The following is a 12,218-nucleotide window of genomic DNA, read 5'->3' as shown; positions in this document are numbered from 1 at the left end:
CGTGCCTCCCTCCCTCGCTCTCATACAGTTCTCACAAGCTCTGCAGTTTGCAAAACCCAATCCTTCCCCTATGGGCCTGTGGTTTCCTGTGGGTCTGGGGTCCTGCCTGACTCGGCAATGGGGACTGTGGGAAGGAGGGAGAGGGGTAGGTGGTGTAAGCCCTTTCTTTGCCTTCTCATGTTGGGACTGCCCAACCCCCGCCCCCCACACACACACCCCATTCCCTGAGTCAGCTCTCGCCCTGGCCTGTCCGAGAGGGGCGGGGTCACTGATTCATTTGACAGCGCCTCTTTAAAGTCCCCACAAGGGCAGCTGCAGCCAGACACTGCTACCCTCACCATGAACCCCTGGCAGCCCTTGGTCCTGGCGCTCCTGGTGCTGGGCTGCTGCTCTGCTGCCCCCAGACCACACCAGCCCACCTTTGTGGTCTTCCCGGGAGAACTACGAAGCAGTCTCACCGACAGGCAGCTGGCAGAGGTAGGCACACACTCCAGCCTAGAGTTGGGAAGGGCTGGCTAGGAATCCCAGGAAGGACATGGGCTCTCGGAGGAGATACTTAGGGGCATGTTGGGGGGGATGGCACCTCTGGAGAACAGAGGTGTCCAGGCTCGGGCACTGGCATGCTCTGGACAGTGATTGCCAGGAAGGGGTTAATGAGGGTTTCTTAGATGGGCAATGGGAAGTGGTGAAGGGACATTGGAGGGCTCTGGAGTGGGGATGGGCTGGGGATGAACAGGGGTAAACCCTAGGAGGCCCTGAGGTAGGCATGGGCCAGGGGCATCCGGGGGTGGAAAGGAGCTGAGGATGTCTACAGGGAGGGGAGATTCTTGGGTGGGCACAGGCACTGGGATGCAGGGTACCCAGTCCTGGATACAACGCCTTGTTGCTAGTCCCTGAGAGCCTGGAGGGATGGAGTCCTCACCCAGCAGATCAGTGAAAGGAAGTCAGGGCTCTGGGATGTCTCTGCCCCTCCTTCCACAGGAATATCTGTACCGCTATGGCTACACTCATGTGGCAGAGATAAGCAAGGATGATCAGTCCCTGCGTCAGCCTCTGCAGCGTCTCCAGCGGCGCCTGGCCCTGCCGGAGACGGGCGAGCTGGACAGCACCACCCTGAATGCCATGCGTGCCCCACGCTGCGGCGTCCCAGACCTGGGCAGATTCCAGACCTTTGAGGGCGACCTCAAGTGGCACCATCACAACATCACCTACTGGTGCGAGGCTGGGCCCCCCGGGGGCGAGCGGGGCGTAGTGGGGAGAGGCCGCCCGGTGGTGAACACGTCCCGTCTTAGGCCCATCCCTGGGTTTCACTAAACCAGGGATTTAGTGAGCCCAGGGCAAGCGGCTCCACCTCTGAGCCTTCGTTCCCCCATGGGAAACGACCTCGCAGTCTGAGTCCTCCTGTCAGGGCCGTTGTGAGAGTCCAAAGAGAAAAATGCATCTGAAAGTGCTTTATAGCTGAAAGCGTGGAGCGCACACAGCGCTGTGTATCTGAAGTTGCTGAGACACGGGGTGTCGCCGCTGCTCCGGATCCCGCCTCTCACTTCCGACCTCTAGCCTCCTGCCTTTCCCTGCAGGATCCAAAACTACTCGGAAGACTTGCCGCGCGACGTGATCGACGACGCCTTTGCCCGCGCCTTCGCGCTCTGGAGCGCGGTGACGCCGCTCACCTTCACTCGCGTGTACGGCCGTGAAGCCGACATAGTCATCCAGTTTGGTGTTAGGGGTGAGAACGCGAGAAGGGGAAAGCCAGGAGAATCGGAGAGGGGACAGAGGAGGGAGGACCTCGGAGAGAGTAGAGGGGGCCCTGGACCCGGATTTCTCTTGCCTGTGCCCGCAGCCCTGGCTGCCGCTCGCCTTTAGGGCGCCCCCTGCTGACCGACACCTCATAGCGCTGGGACTCAAATCTTGGACAGCAGCTCCGAGGCTGGATTTCAGCCCGCACTCAGTCCAGCGCCCTTGGGCAGTGCACAACCTGCGCAACCATACGCGGCTAACTCTCTTCGCCACCTGCTTCTTCAGAGCACGGAGATGGGTATCCCTTCGATGGAAAGAACGGGCTCCTGGCACACGCCTTTCCTCCTGGCCCAGGCATTCAGGGAGACGCCCACTTCGACGATGAAGAGTTGTGGTCTCTGGGCAAAGGCGTCGGTGAGATTCCCGAACCGCCCGGGTTCCCATTCCCTTCTCCTCTCACGCGCATCACCAGCCGCCCTGACCCCGTCTCCCTTTCCTGCAGTGGTTCCGACCTACTTCGGAAACGCAAAGGGCGCCGCCTGCCACTTCCCCTTCACCTTCGAGGGCCGCTCGTACTCTGCCTGCACGACGGACGGCCGCTCCGACGACATGCTCTGGTGCAGCACCACGGCCGACTACGACACCGACCGCCAGTTCGGCTTCTGCCCCAGCGAGAGTGAGTACCCACCCTCCTCGAGGGTCCAGAACACTGGGGTTTTATCCCAGCCTTGCCGCTAGTGCTGTGTGGGCTGCAAATCACTGTCCTGTTCTCTGGGTCCGTTCCCCCGTTGTGAAACGAGGCGAGGAGGGGTGGAGGACACAGGTGGCTTGTGGGTCAATAAACTCGTGGCGCCTTCGGGTAATCGCGTGGGCCTCCCAGGACTCTACACCCAGGACGGCAATGCGGACGGCAAGCCCTGCGTTTTCCCGTTCACCTTCGAGAGCCGCTCCTACTCCGCCTGTACCACCGACGGTCGCTCGGACGGCTACCGCTGGTGCGCCACTACCGCCAGCTACGACCAGGACAAGCTCTATGGCTTCTGCCCGACCCGAGGTACCTCTGCCCCACCTACCTGATTCAGCCTCGCTCCCTAATTCCGAGATGGTCCCCGAGCGTGGCTCTTCCACCCATCAGTTTGTCCTTCTACTCCTCGGCGGTCCTCAGGACAGCCGTGACTCTGGCCGCCATCACCACGGCTCCGCCCCCTGCCTTCCTATTGCTGCCGCCGCATTCGCGGAGGCCTCTCCTTTTAGCCCTGCTTGCAGCCTCTCCCTGGGCCTCTGATCCTCAGGTCCCGCCCACCAGTCTAGCCTGGTCTCGGCTGTGTGCGGCACCACGCCCCCTAAGTTTTTTTTTTTTTTTTTTTTTTTTTTTTTTTTTTTGTGGCTACGTTGGGTCTTTGTTGCTGTGCGCGGGCTTTTCTCTATTTGCGGCGAGCGGTGGCTGCTCTTCCTTGTGGTGCGCGGGCTTCTCATTGCGGTGGCTTCTCTTGTTGCGGAGCACCGGCTGTAGGTGCCGGGGGCTTCAGTAGTTGCAGTACGCGGCTCAGTAGTTGTGGCTCGCGGCTCTAGAGCGCGGCCTCCGTAGTTGTGGCGCACGGGCTTAGTTGCTCCGCGGCATGTGGGATCTTCCCACACCGGGGCTCGAACCCGTGTCCCCTGCATTGGCAGGCGGATTCTTAACCACTGAGCCACCAGGGAAGACCCCTACCCCGCCCAAGCTTTTAAAATAGGCCTCCAAGTGTCTCTCGCTTCATGATTGGCCCGCCCCTGGGTCTTTATTGGACCCATCCATTTGGCTCACCGGAGGCCCTGGGTCTCTCCAGCTGACGCGACGGTGACCGAGGGCAACTCGGCGGGGGAGCTGTGCGTCTTCCCCTTCATCTTCCTGGGCAAGGAGTACTCGACCTGCACCAGAGAGGGCCGCCGTGATGGGCAGCTCTGGTGCGCCACCACCTCCAACTTCGACAGAGACAAGAAGTGGGGCTTCTGCCCGGATCAAGGTGGGCATGGTTCTGAGATTCCCAGGCTGGGACCTCAGCCAGGGCAGTGGTGTCCGGGAGGGATGGCTGGGGCTGGGAGCTCGGCTCAGGGCTCACGTCTCAGGCTCCCTCTTTCGTCCAGGATACAGCCTGTTCCTTGTGGCGGCGCACGAGTTTGGCCACGCGCTGGGCTTAGATCACTCGTCCGTGCCAGAGGCGCTCATGTACCCCATGTACAGCTTCACTGAGAAGCACCCCCTGCATAAGGACGATGTGCAGGGCATCCAGCATCTGTATGGTGAGGGTATGGGGCAGGGATGGAGGGAGGAGAGGGAAAGGCTGGGCTCTGCCAGCCGCGAGTACCCCGAGAATGCAGAGGAGGGGAAAGTTAGGACCCCAACATCTATCTTCTGGAGACCCTGGCCAATGGGTACAATTGTTGCCAGGTCAGTGCTTGGAGATGGTGATAAAGAGCCCAGACTCTAGAGTGAGACAGACAGGTTCAAAAGCCAGTCCAGCCACTTCCTGGCTAGATGACTTTGGATATGTTACTTCACCCCTCAACTTCCTCATCTGTAAAGTGGGGCTAACACCTGCCTCATGGGGCTGTTGGGAGGCTTAAGTGAGCTAGAATAATGTCTGGCATATAGTAAGCACCACATAAGTGTTCGACATTTTTATTATTATCACCACTTATTATCATTAGTATATTTCCTCATTAAAAAATGGGGATATTAAAGAATCTACTTCATAGGTTTTCTTTTATTTTTCTGAAGATCAAACAAGCTAACGTGAATTTTTTTAAATATAAATTTATTTATTTTTGACTGCGTTGGGTCTTTGTTGCCGTGCGTGGGCTTCTCACTGTGGTGGCTTCTCTTGTGGTGGAGCACCGGCTCTAGGTGCACGGGCTTCAGTAGTTGTAGCACGCGGGCTCAGTAGTTGTAGCAAGCGGGCTCAGTAGTTGTGTCACACGGGCTTAGTTGCTCCTCAGCACGTGGGATCTTCCCCGGCCAGAGCTCGAACCCGTGTCCCCTGCACTGGCAGGCGAATTCTTACCACTGCGCCCCCAGGGAAGCCCCAAATGTGAGTTTATAAAGCTCCTAGCACTAAGTTTGGCACTCAGGTTGAGAGCTCAAAAAACACTTCTCTCCTAGCAGCCTGGGGATGGGGGTGAGTATGTGAAAGGAAACGGCCTGCCCAGGGTTGGGGGAAGGCAGGCTCCAGCATCCAGAGTGGGGAGAGTGAGCGCCAGGGGCCTGGCTGGTAGGCTTTGGGGGAGCAGGCAGTCCATGGGCACAGCGCTCCGTAGGAACAGGGGCTGTCTTATGCGGTGTCTCTTTTTAGGTCCTCGCCCCGAACCTGAACCACGGCCTCCAACCACTGCCACAGCTGAACCGCAGCCCACCGCCCCTCCCACGGTCTGCGCCACGGGGCCTCCCACTGCCCCCCCCTCAGAACGCCCCACTGCTGGCCCCACGGGCCCCCCTTCAGCTGGCCCCACGGGTCCTCCCACTGCTGGCCCTTCTGCGATCCCTACAAGGTCCCTGGATCCAGCGGACGAGGTCTGCAACGTGAACATCTTCGACGCCATCGCGGAGATCCGGAATCGCCTGCATCTCTTCAAGGATGGGTGAGGGGCAGGGGCTGTGAGGTTTCGGGAAGGGGCTTGGAGGCGGGACCTGCCTGTGTCTCCCCGCCCACTGACCTTGTGTTCAAGGTTCAGTGCCAGCCATTCCCTTTTCTCGTCCAGGAGGTACTGGCGACTCTCTGAGAGCGGGGGACGCCCGTTGCAGGGTCCCTTTTTTATCAAGAACACGTGGCCTGCGCTGCCCCTCAAGCTGGACTCCGCTTTTGAGGATCCGCTCACGAAGAAGATTTTCTTCTTCTCTGGTTAGTTTCCTCCTTTCTTCCTTCCCTATCCGCCCCCCCCCCCCAAAAAAAAAATCCACACACACACACCAACCTAGAAAGACCAAGAGACCGAGGACAATACATAAAACGTCTTGTGTGCATTAGAAAAAGACGCCCCCTTCTGGCGGATGCAATTTAACAGGGGCTGAATTTCAGGCCTCCTCACCGCACCCTTGCACAATCATACCGAGAGACTCTGCTCCTTGGGCACACAGACCGCGGGCACACCGGGCGCGGAAAGGCCTCGCTGCGTTCTCCCTCTTGATATTCAAGGAGAGTATGTGCCCCGCCCCCAGACCGATGTGACCCTTCTCTCCTGCAGGGCGCCAAGTGTGGGTGTACACAGGCTCGTCGGTGCTAGGCCCAAGGCGTCTGGACAAGCTGGGCCTGGGCCCGGAAGTGGCCCAAGTCACCGGGGCCCTCCCGCGCGCCGGGGGTAAGGTGCTGCTGTTCAGCCGGCAGAGCTTCTGGAGGTGAGAGTCCCGGGACCGCCGGCAGGGGGAGCTCAGGCGCCATCCGACTGCCCGCCGGCTCGGCAACTGTCTCCTCGCTGCCGTCCTGCAGGTTCGACGTGAAGACACAGAAGGTGGATCCCCGGAGCGCCACCCCAGTGGACCAGATGTTCCCCGGGGTGCCCATGAATATGCATGACATCTTTCAGTACCAAGGTGAGGGATGAGGACGAGGGTCGGGGGAGGATCCCTCCCTGAGACACCTCCCACGGTAGGGTCCCCTGCCTTAGTGATTGGTCAAATTCTGAGAGAGAAAGAAAAAGCCCGTAGAGATTGAGGCAAATGCCCCAGCACAGGTGAGTTCCCTATAGAGGCAGGGATCTTACCAGATCATTCAGGGACACAGGAGTACAACCAGAACTACGACCCAGATTTCCTGTCTCCCCAGCTGAAAGCCCTTTCCCCTCCAAGTAGGGATACTGCCACTGGGGATACAGTGATAAATAAGACAGTTCATAGCTGTGTGTCTTTGGGCAAGTCACTGCTACTCACAGAGCCTCAGTTTCCCCATCTGTAAAATGGGAGTGGTAGCTGGAGTTACACTTGCTTTCTCTTTCTCACTGCTCACCTCCAATCAGCTGACAAGTTCTGTTGACTCAGCCGCCAAAGTATTCACAAGCTCCTCTGCAAACACCCTAGTCCAAGCCGTACTGGTTGTCCAATACCTTTAATATATTCTGTGAGAGTAGGGAGGGGCTAGGAGTGGAGGGCCATGGTTTTGTGGGTGACTCTAGACCCATTCCAAGGTCAAAGAAACTAACATGACCTGATCTGACCCCTTCCCCCCTCCTCATCCCCTCCCACTACTCCTGTCATTCCCTTTGCTCTGCTCCACTCACACCAGCCTCTGGCTGTTCTCTGAACACATCAAGGTCATTCCCAGCTTAGGGCTTCTGTGCCGGTTGTTCCCTCTGTCTGGAAGGTTTTCTCCCCAGATTGTCACTGGGCTGCCTCCCTCTCATCCTTTAGGTCTCAGCACTGAGGCCACCTCTTTGGAGAGACCTTCTCTGACCCTCATTATCTGTTCACTTGCTCGCTCGCTTTGAATATTTCCTCCATCACTTTCTCCATTGTCAAAACCAATCTCATTTATTGATGCATTTGCTTGTTAATCGTCAGTCTTACCCCACTAGGGTGTAAGCACCAAAAGAACTGAGGTCCTGCCTGCATTTTTCCTCTGCTGTATCCCCAGTGCCTCTAACAGTGCTTGGCACGATAAATATTGTTGGATGAATGAATGGGATTTGTCGAGTGAATTGTCCTGAGTATCGACTGTGTGCCAGGCTCTGTGTCAGTGCTTTGGACAAGGAGGTCTGTGCCCTCCAGCATCTCCGTGGGGGGCGGGGGGGGGGACACAGGTGTCCTATGAAAACCTTGGAAAAATCTCGAAAGGGCAGGAGGGATGACTGTAAAGATCTGACTCCTGTTTCTGTATGTGTATGTGGGAAGGTTGGAATCACCCCCTCGGTCCTGCCTTTCCCTTGCAGAGAAAGCATACTTCTGCCAGGATCGCTTCTACTGGCGCGTGAGTTCCCAGTATGAGGTGAATCAGGTGGACTATGTGGGCTACGTGACATTTGACCTCCTGCAGTGCCCCGAGGACTAGGGCCCCCCAGCCGGCTTCAGCACTGCAGTGGGAGTCCCCACAGGGGCCATCGCGACAGGGAATGAGCCAGTCTGTCGGATCCAAACTGGTGGGTCTGTTCTGAAGGACAAGGAGAAGGGGAGGTGGGCTGGGCCCTCTCTTCCCACCTTCTTTTTTCGTTGGAATGTTTTTAATAAACTTGGATTCTTTAACCTTTAGGAGCAGATTAATGTATGTATTGTACGCATGCACGCATGTATGTGTGTAACCAACAGAGGGCTTACTATGCGCCAGGCAATGTTCTAAGCACTTCATAAATATTAACGTTCAATTCTTCCTATTAGGAAGGTATAATGTAATTACTCCTATTTTATAGCTGAGGAAATGGCCAACCTATTATTCATTCATCAAACATTTATTGAGCCCTTACATGGAGCCAGGCCCTGTGCCGGGCACTGGGGATAGAGAAATGAGTTAGACTATGTTTCTATCCTCCACGACCTCTCAGTGGTCCTCAAATTTTCGGGTGCCTGAGAGAGCCCTTGCAACGTGCTTAAAATGCAGGCTCCGGGCTCCAACCCCAGAGAGTCCAGCTTAGTTACAAGGGTGATGATTCTGTGCCTGGTAGGGGTGGGGTCACACTTGGAGAGTGTGCAGCGTGTGACCCTTTTTCTAGAATAATGGCGCACGCACGCGCGTGTGTGTGTTTGTGTGTGTGATTCTGCGTGTTGTGGTTGAAGTCGGGAAACATTTCCCAGCCAAGATGACATGTGAACTTGAACTGCATCCGGAAGGGTGAGCAAGAGTTTCTTCTTGTGCAAGGAAGACTGTCTTCTTCGAGGATAATTTACCAAGAACCCTAAAAATGTTCCTACTCTCTAACCCTCGCCCACGTGTGCACAAAACAACACCTAGAAGGATGTGAATCGCAGCATTGTTCATAGAATGAGAAACTGGTAACAACCTAAGTGTGCAGAAGCAAGGCAGTGGATAAATAAAATATGGATTATATACGTGATGATAGGAACTACCCCTAGCACAGCACTGACTGTGTGCCGGGCACTGTTGCACGTGCTTTATGTGAGTTAACACAGCCAATCCTTAAAACAACCCTGTGAGACAGGTCCTACTCTTACCTTAGAGGTACTATTACTATTGCTATCACTCCCTCCCCCTGCTTTATACATGGGTAACTGTGGCACAGAATTACACGGCTGACCTGCAGTCTCCTAGCTGGTGATCGTTCCCTTGGGATTGGAATGTGAGCTCTTGGGGTAAATGCTGGGAGGACAGAAAAAGCAAGGGGGCGTTTGGGGGAACTAGAAATGGCTCAGAACTCTAGTATGTGGTTTGAGCAGAGAGGGTTCTGGAATGGTTGAGATAGGAATGGTGGTGTGGGCTAGATGAGAGAAGGTCGAAGTGGCAGGCTGAGGAGGATGGATTTGACCCTCCAGGAGGGCAGAGGGACTTGACTGAAGGGTCGGGCCAGGTGAGTGGAGGTGATGGGCTTGGTCAGCTTTGATCATCTTCCACACCCGGGGCCCCGGGTGGGAGTGTAAGGAGAGGTTCAGGGAACTTCTTCCTAAGCTTCCTGTGGGTGGGGCCCCTCTCTCTTAACTCACCCGTTTTTCACTCAGGAATGACCCACTCCCACTGGCATACAAATGTTCCTTAATATGGCTTGTTTAACATCCCTCTAGACCCCTGTCTCTCAGTTCTGTTGCATTTCTCTACTGCCCACCCCCATCCACAGGAAAACGTCCCCAAAGTAGGGTTTCTACTCACTGTCTCCTATTCTCTTCTCAGTCATCTGCAACCTGGCACCCACTGCACTCCTCCACTGAAATGACTCTCTTCAAAGCCACCTGTGATCTTCCCGTAGCCCGATACAGTGGGTACTTCTCTGGGCTCGTTCCATACCATCTCTCGGCTTTTTTGACCCAGTGGATAATGCCCTTCTTCCTGAAATGTTTCTTCACTTGTTCTCTGGGTCACTCCTTCCTCCTGGTTCTTCTCCCCTCTCGCTAGGATCTCCCTCTTGCCAACCTTTAAATGATGGTGTGCCCTTGTGCTCTATCCTTGGACATCTTCGCTGTGTACACGCATTCCCTGTGATCTCGTCTAGCCCTGCAGCTTTACACAGCATCTCTCTGCTAAAGACGCCGAAATTTATATCCCCAGCCTTATACTCTCCCCTGAGCTCCAGAATCAGATGTTCGACTGCCACCTCCGCATGATCCTTAGGTGCCGAAGAGATATCTCAATATACCGGGTCCACCTGGGCTCTCGGGCGCCACCTTCCAAGCATACTCCTCCATCGGTTGTCACCACCTTAATAAAAGACAACGTCATCTGCCCTCAATCGAGCTTAGAACCTGATCAGTCTTAAAATCTTTAATCTGTTAAACTCCTTATTCTGGCACAGGGTATCTCAACCTCGGCACTGTTGACAATTTGGATCAAATTACTCTTAGTTGTGGGGGACTGTCCATACGCTGTAGGACGTTTGATGCCTTCCTCCAGGAGGTAGTGGGATCCATGGACAGATGCTAGACCCAGTCAGGGTCAGTCTCCCTCCCTCTATCACGGGCCCTAACATGGGGACAGGGTGCAGGGAGGCGATGGTGAATCTGCGGCTCCTGGCTGGCAGTCTTGGTGTAGGACTAGATGGCACAGGTGGCCTCTACCAACTAGATGCAGTGCCACCCTCCTCCAGTTGTGACACCAAAAACGTCTCTGAATATTGCCAAACGTTCCCTGGTGGGCAAAACTGCCCCGAGTTGAGAACCATTGCTCTAATGTAACAAACCTTCAGACAGCTTGACCCGTCATAAGTGTACATTTCAACAAACTGAACACGACTGTCTAACCAGCAACCAGATCAAGAAACAAAACATTCTTAGCACCCTAAAAGCCCCCTCATGCCCCTTTTTAATCACTACCCCTTCATCCCAAGAGTTACCACCATTACTTCTAACAGCTTAAAGATAGATTTTGACTATTTTTTACTTTATTTAGAGTATTTTACAGTATATACTCTTTTGTGTCTGGCTTTTTTTAAAAAAATTAATTTATTTTATTTATTTATTTTTGGCTGTTTTGGGTCTTTGTTGCTTCGCACGGGCTTTCTCTAGTTGCGGTGGGCGGGGCTCGCTTGTTATGGTGCGCGGGCTTCTCATTGCGGTGGCTTCTCTTGTTGCGGAGCACGGGCTCTAGGCCCGCGGGCTGCAGTAATGGCACATGGGCTCAGTAGTTGTGGCTCACGGGCCATTTCTTTGGGGCATGTATCTTGGAGTGGAATTGCTGAGTAGACAGGTATGTATAAGTTCAGCTTTAGCTGACGGAACAATTTTCCCAAGTGGTGTTGCCCATCTATACTCCCACCAGCAGTGCATGAGAGTCTAGGAGTCCTCCTTGACTCCTCTTTCCTTTACATGCAATGTCCAATCCAGCAGCAGGTCCTGTAGGTTCTACTTCCAAAATGTATCTGGAATTGGACAACTGCCACCACCCTAGCCCGGCTAATCATCACCACTTACCTGGGGGTTGCAGGAGCCTCCTAATTGACTCCCAGCTTCCACTCCTGCCCTTAGTTGAGTCTTCACCCAGCAGCCAACGTTCCCCTACTCAAAAACTTCCCATGACTTCCCTTGTAGATTAGAAAAGAATCCAGACTCCTCCCTGAAGCCTTCAAGAGACCATACGATCTGCCCTCCTCTCCTCCCTCATCTCCATCACTCTACTCTCCATTCACTCTGCTCCAGACACACTGGCCTTCTTGCTGCTCCCTGAACAGTCCAGGCTTCTTTTCACCCCAGGGCCTTTGCACTTGCTATTTTCTCTGCTAGAGAGCTCTTCTTCCAGATCTTTGCTTAGCTGGCTCCTTCTCATCAGTGAGGGCTCAGGTCAAATATCACATCTTCTGAGAGGTCTTCTTAGACCATCCCCTAAAGTAGTCCTTCCCCCTAGTCATTACCCCTTGGCCCTACTTTTTCTTCTTAACATATACCACAGTCTCAAATTATCTTGTCTATGAGTTTGCTCACTTGTAATCTTTCTCCTCTCACTCATTAGAATTTGAGCCCCACGAGGGCAGGAAGCCAGTCGATCTTATCCAATGCTGTATCAGTGCCTAGCACCAAAGCCTCAAACACAGGCGCGCTATCAAGATGTGCTGAATGAGTGAATTAAACCCAGGTGTTTAGGAGACCCCAGCCGAGGAGGGCCCGGGCTCCTGGTGCAGGGGAGGTGCAGGGGTGGCTCTCAGCAGCAGGTTGGATCCTCAAGCGCTTCCAGTGGAATTGACAGCCCAGGGCCTCAAAGCGCAGTGGCCAGATACAGTGGCTCAGCACAGAGGGCACTAGGACCCTGCGCGGCGCCACGGCCGGCGGGGATGGGGGAATACGCTCTTTCTGCCTCCTGGAGCCCGGCAGCGGCCACTTGTGCGATCCGGGCCCGTACCGCGGCCGCCCGGCTCCTTTCCGCACC

At 55.1% G+C, this 12,218-nt stretch overlaps 1 protein-coding gene across 1 annotated transcript; it reads left to right on the top strand.

Annotated features, from left to right (window-relative positions):
• The first annotated feature begins 339 nt into the window (after nucleotides 1-339).
• MMP9 (matrix metallopeptidase 9) lies at nucleotides 340-7,924 on the top strand. Its single transcript, XM_060122939.1, has 13 exons — nucleotides 340-477; nucleotides 982-1,214; nucleotides 1,578-1,726; nucleotides 2,023-2,151; nucleotides 2,240-2,413; nucleotides 2,618-2,791; nucleotides 3,564-3,740; nucleotides 3,862-4,017; nucleotides 5,067-5,352; nucleotides 5,473-5,612; nucleotides 5,956-6,106; nucleotides 6,198-6,301; nucleotides 7,633-7,924. The coding sequence occupies exons 1-13, from the start codon at nucleotides 340-342 to the stop codon at nucleotides 7,749-7,751; spliced, it is 2,130 nt and encodes a 709-aa protein (XP_059978922.1). The 3' UTR covers nucleotides 7,752-7,924.
• Nucleotides 7,925-12,218: the final 4,294 nt, after the last annotated feature.

This window comes from Lagenorhynchus albirostris, chromosome 15 (genome assembly GCF_949774975.1).
Source record: "Lagenorhynchus albirostris chromosome 15, mLagAlb1.1, whole genome shotgun sequence".
In the NCBI taxonomy this organism is placed as follows: Eukaryota; Metazoa; Chordata; class Mammalia; order Artiodactyla; family Delphinidae; genus Lagenorhynchus; species Lagenorhynchus albirostris.
The sequence above is the reverse complement of the archived record's forward strand: the minus strand, read 5'-3'. Positions and strand labels throughout refer to the sequence as shown.

Coding starts and splice junctions, on each gene's coding strand:
- MMP9 (XM_060122939.1), top strand. CDS start 340: ATGAACCCCTGGCAGCCCTTGGTCCTGGCGCTCCTGGTGCTGGGCTGC. Junction 1,215..1,577: donor CATCACAACATCACCTACTG/GTGCGAGGCTGG, acceptor CTTTCCCTGCAG/GATCCAAAACTACTCGGAAG. Junction 2,414..2,617: donor CGGCTTCTGCCCCAGCGAGA/GTGAGTACCCAC, acceptor TGGGCCTCCCAG/GACTCTACACCCAGGACGGC.